The sequence below is a fragment of the Magnolia sinica genome, chromosome 15, assembly GCF_029962835.1.
Source record: "Magnolia sinica isolate HGM2019 chromosome 15, MsV1, whole genome shotgun sequence".
Lineage (NCBI taxonomy): Eukaryota > Viridiplantae > Streptophyta > Magnoliopsida > Magnoliales > Magnoliaceae > Magnolia > Magnolia sinica.
In genome coordinates this window covers 71,142,178-71,152,694 of record NC_080587.1, presented here as the reverse complement: position 1 = coordinate 71,152,694, position 10,517 = coordinate 71,142,178, and the positions used below count along the sequence as shown (strand labels likewise).

The 10,517-nt window shown below is 42.0% G+C and overlaps 2 protein-coding genes across 3 annotated transcripts; one reads left to right on the top strand and one right to left on the bottom strand.

The window, feature by feature from the left end:
• Nucleotides 1-1,351: 1,351 nt before the first annotated feature.
• Nucleotides 1,352-4,088, bottom strand: LOC131227827 (pentatricopeptide repeat-containing protein At4g21065-like). Of its 2 annotated transcripts, XR_009162520.1 has the most exons (3): nucleotides 3,527-4,088; nucleotides 2,118-3,029; nucleotides 1,352-1,989 (listed from the first exon to the last, which is right to left on the bottom strand). XR_009162520.1 is itself a non-coding variant. In XM_058223643.1 (2 exons), the coding sequence occupies exons 1-2, from the start codon at nucleotides 4,075-4,077 to the stop codon at nucleotides 2,198-2,200; spliced, it is 1,383 nt and encodes a 460-aa protein (XP_058079626.1). In that variant the 5' UTR covers nucleotides 4,078-4,088; the 3' UTR covers nucleotides 1,352-2,197. The 2 variants fall into 2 exon arrangements, 1 of the variants encoding a protein (XP_058079626.1); XM_058223643.1 differs by having other exon boundaries at nucleotides 1,352-3,029.
• Nucleotides 4,089-9,013: 4,925 nt separating this feature from the next.
• On the top strand, nucleotides 9,014-9,427 carry LOC131226984 (uncharacterized). Its single transcript, XM_058222673.1, has one exon. It carries the CDS (start codon nucleotides 9,014-9,016, stop codon nucleotides 9,425-9,427), a length of 414 nt encoding a protein of 137 aa, XP_058078656.1.
• Nucleotides 9,428-10,517: the final 1,090 nt, after the last annotated feature.

The window sequence follows — 10,517 nt, the reverse complement described above, 5'->3', positions numbered from 1 at the left end:
GGTGAAATTTACATGAGACCAAATGCAATTCCATACCACCTAATCCCACATTCCAAACAGGCCTACAGCTGTATGCCATCTCCATACTAAAACTTGGTAACTCGACTCCAAACTCACCACATGGTTTGAAAACTCAATGGCGTGTTCGAGTCAACTCAACTCAGTTCAAGTTGTTTCCGCACTACATGCACCATATTCGTCGTTGGCAACATCTATATTCATACCATTTCAAATAGCTATTATTAGTCAATTACTATTCTTAATTTGATTGTTAAACATTGAGTCGAGTCCAATCAAGTCTTCGAGTCAACCCGACCCGGATGGTTACTGAGTCCACTCCAATTTTAGGGTTTTAACTGGGCTTTTAACAATGTCCCCAAATGTTTTGAATTGGGATGCCTAGTCATCAATCAGGATGGTTCATTCAATAGTTCCATTAGGAGCAAGCTATGGTGCAAGAATCATGCCAATTGGATGATCTGAACCCTATGAAATAGGCCACTTTATTGCAACCATTCATCTTTTTGTGAGCCATAGATCATATGGTTATAATCATCAAACCAAAGTGCTACTTTGGAATCATAAGCAATACAAAGTGGGATCTATCGGATAGACGGTTCAAGATGATGATTCACCCTATTTGTTTATCAGCTCAATCTTTTTTGTCAATTTTCCATCACTTTTTAGGTGCTTAGGATCATCCAATTGGCATGATTTTTGCACCATGGCTTTATCCTTAGTTGTATATGGACAATTCAGATTGACAATTCAATGTCCCATGTGTCATTCAAAATGTTTTGGGACATGTCATTGGCAAGAACTAGTTATGGATTTTGTTTTTGAGGGCCATTTAATTTAAAATTTTTAAAAAATAATTATAAAAAATAAAATAAAAATCAGCACTCATCATTGAAATTTGCTATTTTCAATGATCAGGATCGTTTGGCAAAATCCAACTTATTAAGTGCTTAAATTAATTTTTATTGAAAATATGAGTCATTTTTTATATTACTTCGTTAAATGTTGAATTAAAGAGAAGTATTGGGTGCACGTGTGCAAGATCAGGTCCATTCATCAGGTGGAGGACATAGCAAGCATTCCCTGGCCAAGAGATCAAGCTTGTGGAGTGATCAGGTGGGACAAACACATGTGAGAAAAGATGGACAGGCAGAAAAAGATGATCAACGGTCCATATTCAATGTACTTCCATGGCCCATATGGTGAGTAGGGCTTTTGATTTTTGCACCAGGTACACTCAGAGTTCCCACCATCTGATGAACACACGTGCACCACATTGGCACGATTCTGCATTACCTCTTCAATCTCTCTCCTACCATGAATCTCATCCACATTTCTCATTATTCAACCAACACAATTTCAACGGATAAAATCACACAAAGGATCTTTGATGCAACTAAAAGCACAGCAAGTTCTTCATAAGAATTCCTACATTTCTGGCCAGACCTTTTTCTTAAAGTGATGTAAGCACATTGAAGTAAATTGCCATTTTATCAGATAGATGTAAGCACATTGAAGTAGATTGCCATTTTATCATAGAGATGTAAGCATATTGAAGTAGATTGCCATTTTACCAGAGAGTGTTGCTCAAGCCTACCTTTCGACCTTCTGCCTGATTTCTTGGGCTACATTGCATCCACAGTGTGGCCCACCCAACACATATGTAGGGAGAGAAGGATCTGACTCAGCATGGCTGATTCTGTTGGAAGCCGATTTTATTTGTGTTTTTGGTCCTGATTTGGATGGTTCTGATTGTCGCAAAAGATATTAACGCTTCACTTCATAATCAGTTGTATCTGTCATTCCTGGTATAGCAATGCTATCATGTTTACTCATTTCTTAAGATTTCACCAGGGCTGGATATGGGACACTGGCTCGATAGATAATATAACCTTGAATTTGATATACTTGAGCACACACCGCCACGGACAGTATCAAACGCCTAACCCATGCATCAGAAGTGGACCCCACCTGCAAATGGCCTGGGCAGAAAACAGGACCCAACTCATCAGCTGAACCACCTGCTCCAAAACAGCAGATGGCTTCAAAAAAAAACAAAATGCGAACATTCTGCAGTTGAAGTACATGAATAATCCCACCTAATGAGTGAACCAGGCCAGGTCATGTACGTGGTGGGGTCCACCTGATTTTTAGGAATATTCCCACCATCTGTTTTCTCCTACCCTTCTGATCTCATTGTCCCATTCACTTCCACCCAACTGCACCCAGGGACCTTCTTCAAACCCTTCTGAGCCATTGTTCTTCTCAAGTGGGCCACATTGTCCCAATGCCCGGATACAGCTGACATGTTAGCAGCAAGAACATAGTTTGATCCGAGATCAGGCTCAATTGCAAGCAGAAGTTTCATCAAACTCTCATCCACATGAAGAACCCAGCCATGGTTTCTACAAGCACACATGAAACTCCTCAATATAACAGAATTCGGCTCCATGGGCATACACCTAATAACTCCATACGCTTCTTCAACCAATCCTGCCCGCCCAAACAAGTCAACCATGCACCCATAGTGCTCCATCGTCGGCTGGATCTTATACACACTCACCATCCGATCAAAATACTGTCGCCCTTCATTGACCAAACCCAAGTGGCTGCAAGCGCATAAGATGGCAGAAAACGACACTCCATCTGGTTTCAAGCCGCTCATTTCCATACAGGAAAACAAAGTGAGAGCATCTTTCCCACGACCATGGTCCGCCAGCCCCGAAATCATGACCGTCCACGACTGCAAATTCTTTATGCTCATTGAGATAAAAATTTGGTGGGCTTTCTGTATGTCCCCACATTTAGCGTACATTTCAACAAGAGCGGTGCCTAAAGCAACATCCAATTTCAATGCATTCACAATTGCATAGGAATGGATAGATTCTCCTATTCTAAGACTACCCAAATGAGTGCAAGCTGAAAGAAGGCTTACTAGAGTGATGGAATTGGGTTTTTCATTCTCTGCCATCATTTGCTGAAACACCTTAAAAGCTTCAAGTGGGCAGTTGCTGCAGGCGGAATTCAACTTCAGAAAGTAAGTAAATAACTAAACAGAGCGGAAATGAACAGACAATGGATTAGCAAGTTGAATTCTGTTTCTAGAATGAGGAATTATTGGGTCCCGAATCCCGATGCATCAGGATGTTGCACAATCCTGATGTGATCATGGTACAGGTGGGTACCCCATGTTTCAATGATCCAGATTGATCAGATGTGCCCCATTGATCTTTCAATCCAGAAGATTGTAATCCTTGATTGCAGACCTATAATAAACAGTAAAAAAACATGCAGAAACTGTTTGGGTAAACAGTTGAAGATTGGGCATGTCGGAACTTCCAATCTGGATGACTTTTGGGCTATCACAAATCTATTTGGGACCCATCAGACAAACAGTCTGGATACACAAAACATAGACCCCACATGTAGGAATGGACTTTGGCAACTGGATGATGCTTCATTCCAGGAACCACCATCTGTAATCCAGGCCATTAAAAAACATACCTACCAAGTGATGTATCCACCAATCATGGCGCTCCAAGAAACCACGTCTCTCTCAGGCATTTCATCAAACACCCTCCGTGCAAACTCAATTGCACCACAGGTAGCATACATATGCAAGAGGGTATTCCGGACATACGAATCCGAACGGAACCCCGCCTTCAAAACCACGCAATGCACTATCCCCCCTTCTCCCAACATGGAAGAACGGGCACACGCCTTGAGCACAAACGGGTATGTGAAGTTGTCGGGTGCATGGCCCACCTTCCGGAGATCTGAAAACAGAGCGACAGATTCCGAAGGGTGTGGACTTTTTGCATACTCTCTAATCATCGAATTCCAAATGAAGAGCGGCGGTGGGATGGAGAGGCGGTCGAAGAACGAGCGGGCGTAGTCTATGGAGATTGAGAAGGAGGATGAAATAAATGTGGCAATGACGAGCGGGTCATTGTCTAGGGCAGTTTTGAAGATGATGGAATGGATTTGGAGGAGGTGGGTGATAGTAGTTGACCGTTGGAAGAGGTGTTGGAGGTGGCGGGAAAATGGTGGAGTGGTCATCAATACATTTGAATTTGAAAAGGCGAGAGAGAGAGAGAGAGAGTAGAAAAGCACGTGCCGAACACGTGCGAACATTGCCCAAGTGTGCGAGTCTGGGCCAGGCCCAAAAATAAGGCTGGCCCACTCGTGTGGTCGCGTGCAACCATGGTTAGAGACTAGGCCCATGGACTACTTTAAATGTACAAGTGTGGCCCACCCAATCAGTAGGCCCACCTTCATTTCGGGTCCAGGACACATTTATAGTGAAACCAACCTGATGAGTGGCCCGGATCTTGCAGGCATAGACCTAACTAGCACTAATTTTTGGCCGTTGATGGATAACTAGGTGGGCCATGGTCTAAATTTATTCAACTTTGGTTTTGATAGATTTTTTATTCTGGCCCACCTCATGATCAGGTTGGCCCATTTAAGGCTATCACAGGCGGGCCGTCAAGATGAATTGAATGCCAGTGGGAAAGGTTTGGACCTATGCAAGCAAGGGCCCATTTTATGAAGCTTGATCCAAGGACTCATCTTTTGTTTGATCCATCAATGGTAGATGGGCCCACCTCTCAATAATCTAAGAATTTCATCTTGCAAAACACATGATGGGCTTGAAAGTCTCGTTTTAGATAATCATATCCACCAATGATCCACATTCAACAGGGGAACATATGGACACAATCAGATGGTTAGGATCATCCGACACGCAAAAGAGGTGCTTACAACCCATGATGGGCCCACTTTATGTACGGTTTGCATCACTTGATGGGCCCACTTTTCGGTATGTTTATTGCTCAACCTGACTCGCTTAAAAATTATCAACCCCAAGCCCAATCAGGCCCTGTACTTGGTATCCATGTGAATATCAACCACTCCTGTTGTGTTTCTAGTGAAAAAACAAAAATATTTTTATATAGAAAATCTGATAGTTAGAATCTAAGTTAGATGGTCCAGATTATTTACATAAAAAGGTCCAATCAACAATTTTATCAATCTCTTTGCTAGAGGCTATGATATATAGGTTGTTTATGATTTTAAAAATTCGCTCATGTCAGAAAATTCTAACTACCGTATTCATATTTTAATAAAAAATAGTTATAAAAATAATGATACATTGAGAATGATTTAAACCACCTAATCAATGTGACTTGTACATAGTAGACCATAAAATATGTAATGGACAGTTCAATCTGATCGATTAAACTACCCAAGTGACAAATGCTAATAGGTGCACGGCTTTTCTCTTATAAAAGTATGCATGTTGTAGAGCTCATTGCTCCCATATCATAGATCAGTTATTGCAGCACCCTATCAAGGCGGAAGTTGGAGGTGCTAGCTCTCTCTCTCTCTTTTTATTTTTTTTATTTTTTATTTTTATTTTACACACGCACACCCACTCCACACACTCACGTTGGTGGAATTTCACCACCTATGGACACTCGAACCCTTGACCGGTGTCGAAACTCACCCCAGCAACAGCAAGAGTACGGATCCGGGTTCTAACTCTATTGTCCATGTTTACGTGAATATTAGGGCGTGTCTGGGCGGTGGGATGGGGTTCAAAAGGATTGTCCCTTGTTGTCATGGGATAAGATTAATGTCATGCTTATTTGGTAATACGGTGGTACATTAAATGGATATACCCACCATCATTTGAAATTATTGGGAATAACACACGTGTTATATCTAAACCATTCATTTGTTTTGTAATTTGGCATGGGCCTAAAAATGAGGTAGATCCAAAACTTATGTGGCCCCAAAGAAGTTTTCAATGGTAAGTATTTAATCCCCATTGCTTTCTATGGTGGGGTCCACTTGAGCTTTAGATTTACCTGATTTTTTAGTCCATGCACTAAAATAATCTCAAAAAATGGGTGGACAGTGTGGATATAGCCCAAACATCATGGTGGGACCTACACAACTTGCTAACATTGAGTGAATTTGGCACGGGACCAATGCAATTCCATCTCATCTAATTCCAAGCTTTTCCATCTTCCCAAACATGGAGTGGATTTGGCACATGACTAGATGAATCTCATCTGGCCTTATCCCTTCTAATCCCACCGCCCAAACACGCCCTTAATCAATTCATTCGGATTAGGGTATTTTATTTCTTTTGATTTTCTTTTCACGTTTTATAGGGGGGTTGGATCGGGACAACCGGTCGCCCTGGAGTAGCGAGGTGCAGTCGGACTTGGCGACCTGTCAGGAGCTCTGTGGGGCCCATCGTGATGGATGTTGTTTATTTACACCGTCCATTCTTTTTAATAGATCATTTTAGGATATGATACAAAAAAGAAGGCATATTGAACGTCCAAGTGGACCACACCATTAGGAAGAAATTTTTCCGTGGTAAGAATTTAATATGCAATGCTTCCTACGGTGTGGTCCACTTGAGTGCTCAATCAACCAACTTTTTTAGGCTCATGACCTAAAATGAGTTGTCAAAAAGTATGGATGGCTTAGATAAAACCATACATTGCAGTGGGCCTTAGGGAGTTTTTAATGGTAAGCATTCAATCCCCACTATTTCTTATGCTGTGGTGCACCTGACATTTGGATCTGACTAAATTTTGGGACCACATCCAAAAATAGGCTGGAAAAAAAAAAAGGATGGGTTGGATATTAATCAGATGATCAAGGTAGGCCCCAAGGTAAGGGAAACACCTAAAATAGGGTGGGACCACATCCATGATTTCTGGGGAAACGGATTGGCTACTCCCCCTGCCAACAGCTCGGTGGCTGATGGTTGGTGCTCTGTGGGCCCCACCATGATGTATGTGTTTCATCCATTCCGTTCATCCATTTTTATAGATCATTTTATGACTTGATCCCAAAAATTAGAGGGATATAAATCTCAGGTGGACCACACCACATGAAAACAATAGTGATTGGATATCCACCATTAAAATCCTCCTGAGGCCCATTATACTGTTTATTTGACATCCAATCTGTTGATTAGGTCATACAGGCTCAGATGAAGAGGAAAAACAAAGATCAGCTTGATCCAAAACTTTTATGGCCCCCAAAATGTTTTTAATGGATGACCCTCATTCAACACTGTTTCCTGTAATGTGGTCCACTTGAGATTTGGATATACCTCATTTTTAAATTACATTGTAAAATGATATCTAAAAATAGATGAATGGCATGGATGAAACATATACATCATGGTGGGGCCAACATAGCACCGACCACCAGCCATTGGCTGCTGTCAGGGGGAGTAGCCAATCCGTTTCCGATTGTCGGTGAATTGTGATTCAGTGATGGCTTTTAGCCGTTGGGGAAGCCACCCTACTCCCTGTGGGCCTTGGTCAATTTTATTTTTTTAAGTTAGCGGTTTGTAGTCTACCACCTTGGATGTATATTGCATGGGGCTTGCTAAACCCATCCGCTTTATCCCTCTGCTGCACCAGCTCATTTTTGGACGGTCCAAATATGAGCTAGATCTAAAGCTCAAATAGACCACACCATATAAAACAGCGGGGATAAATGGCCACTATCAAAAAAAATTTCGTGCCATCGAAGTTTTCATATCAACTTAATAGCTGTGTTTAACTTCATGCTAGAGTCACGTTATGAATGGGTTGGATGGCATATAAGGATGCAGATTGGTAGCCCCTACTACTTTGAGTTGGTGGGATTTGATTGTAGGGCATTACAGCATGCATACGTAAAAATAAAAAATAAAAATTTAGATTAATAAATTGAATAACTTTTAAACATGCTTGGCATGGCTTTATCTTAAAATAAGCATATAATTCATTGAGATTAATAAATTGAATAACTTTTAAACATGCTTGGCATGGCTTTATCTTAAAATAAGCATATAAATCATTTTACATGGTATCAATATAAACTTTAACTAACTTATGCCAATACCTAATATAGGCCATAGGTATAAGCGTCAGCAAGGAGCTAAGATGTTTTCATGGGTGGGAATTTTTATCGGTGCCATAATCTCATGTGGTGTAAGCTTTGAATATGCCTCTTCTTTGAGATCATGTATCTTTGAGATCATGTGGTAATAAATCATTAAAACCTTTATTGTGGGCCAGAAAAGTTTTAGATCAAGCTGATATTTGTGTGGTCTCTTCGTCCATATCTTTGTAACCATATCATAAGTTGGATAGCAGATAAACATTCCGGTGGTCCCATAAAATTTTTAATGGTAGGGATTCAATCACCATTGTTTCTTGTGGTATGGTTCACTTGAGATTTGGATCTGCTTCATTTTTCAAATCATACATAAAATGATCTTTCAAAACGGTTGGACGGTGTGGATGTAGTCACATACATCACGGTAGGGGGTCTCACCTAATCCGGTCCCATATAATACATACATCACGGTGGCCCACATGGCTTAGGGCTGCAGGCAGCTCCCGTCCTACCAGGTGCCCCTACAAACATGACACGTGGCATCCAACTGACGGCAACTGCGTCCCAACTGAGGCAGATCCAAGACACAATAGAGGATTAAAATCCTACCGTTGAAAACTTCTTGGGGCCCACAGAAGTATTGGATCTAGCTAATATTTGTTATTTCCCTTCACCAAGGTGTATGTGACTTTATGAATAGATTGGATGGAAAATAAATATAACGGTGGGCCTTAGTAAAGTTTCAACGGTGAGCATCATGATCATCAGCTTCCTGTAGTGTGGTCCACTTGATATCTGGATCTTCCTTATTTTTGAGCCCTTAATCTAAAATGACACAGAGAAATGGATAGACGGTGTGGATATAACTCATACATCACGGTGGCCACTCAGAGCCGTTGCCCGTTCCTAGCTCCGGTAGGGCAGAGGTAGGACGCAATCCGCGTTCTGCCCGTTAACGAACTGCCACGAACCGTCAATATATAACCACCGCACCGTATAAAAGCCAAACCAGGCCATCGATCCTGCACTCCGCTGCTCCGTCCGTCCATACAACGCGTCTGACATGAAAAAGAAAATGGGCGTTGCCGTCATTAACGGCCCAATAGTAACGGCGTTCCTCGAGGACAGAGAAGCCTTCGACAGATGCGCCGAGGAGCAATTCGCGAGCTTCGACGCTAACGGTGACGGAGTCCTGTCACGTGCGGAGCTCATGGTAGGATTCGAGGAGCTGCGGTTCTTCGAGCCCCACGCCGAATTAACCGCCGAGGAAATCGACGCTCTGTTCGACAAAGTCTTCGAGCGCTTCGACTCGGATCGAAACGGAACCGTTGATCTAGACGAGTTTAAGGCGGAGATGAGGGAGATCATGAGCGCCGTGGCGCGAGGAATGGACGAAGTGCCGATCTTCGTCCCGCTTGAAAGCGACAGCTTCCTGATGCGGGCGGCCGAGTACCAGGCGTCCAAAACCGGGAAGAAACTAGTGTGTTAGTTGGGCAACATTTTGAAAATGGTGGTGATTATTACTTTCTCGCATTTGGGTCTTTTTTTTTTCTTTTCACATGCACTCACGCTAGTGGAATTTCACCACATATGGATACTTGAACCCTTGACTGGGTGTTGAAACTCCTGCGAGTCTACCACCCGAGCAAGAGCATGGATCCTCGCATTTTGGGTCCTGATATATAGCTATCCATACCTTATAGATTGTGGGGCCCATTGTGGATGAAGCGTATTTCTAAAATCAAATTCATCAAGAAATCTTAACCATCCAATGTCTATTAAATAGTTAGAAGTGAAATAGTTAGCTGTCAATCTTGGAATGGAAAATTCAGATTGTCAAATCTGTATGCAATTTTTGTAATTCTCTATAGTTTGGTTCATTTGTACGGTTTGGATTGATGGAGAAGTATGTCATGGAGTTCATTTGTGCAGTTCGTTTTATTTGTACCGTTGAAATGTTTTGCACATCCACCGTTCTTATAAATGGTAATAAACTCACATCTTCACCTACAACTCAAACAGGGGGAGCGGATTAGGTGAGAACCCGGATCCACCAAGGTGGGTGGGACCCCTTACTGTGGGACTCACGTGCCTTAAATCCACACCGTCCAATCATTTTGAAAGCTCATTTTAGGGCATGATCCCAAAAATGAAGCTGATTCAAATCTTAGGTGGATCATACCACAGGAAACAGTCATGACTAGATCCCCACCATTAAAAATCTCATGGACTCCACCGGAATGTTTTTTTGCCATCCAACCTGGTGATAAGGTAACAAATACCTAGATGAAGAGACCATACAAATATCATCTTTATCCAAACGTTTATGACCCACAGTAAGTTTTTAATGGTCAATCACCACTGTTTTCTATACCATGGTCCATATATGATTTGAAACTGCTTATTTTTTGGATCATACCCTACAATGAGCCTTATGCGAATGTATTAATGGTGTAGATGTATCACACACGTCTCACCTAATCCTCTCCCCAAAACTGGGGGATTGAGTCGAGATTGAAAGGATAGGAACATAGAAAGAGAGAGAAGAGAAGGATGAGCTTAAGGAGACATGAGAGATT

Coding starts and splice junctions, on each gene's coding strand:
- LOC131226984 (XM_058222673.1), top strand. CDS start 9,014: ATGGGCGTTGCCGTCATTAACGGCCCAATAGTAACGGCGTTCCTCGAG.
- LOC131227827 (XM_058223643.1), bottom strand. CDS start 4,077: ATGACCACTCCACCATTTTCCCGCCACCTCCAACACCTCTTCCAACGG. Junction 3,030..3,526: donor ATTGGTGGATACATCACTTG/GTAGGTATGTTT, acceptor TTCCGCCTGCAG/CAACTGCCCACTTGAAGCTT.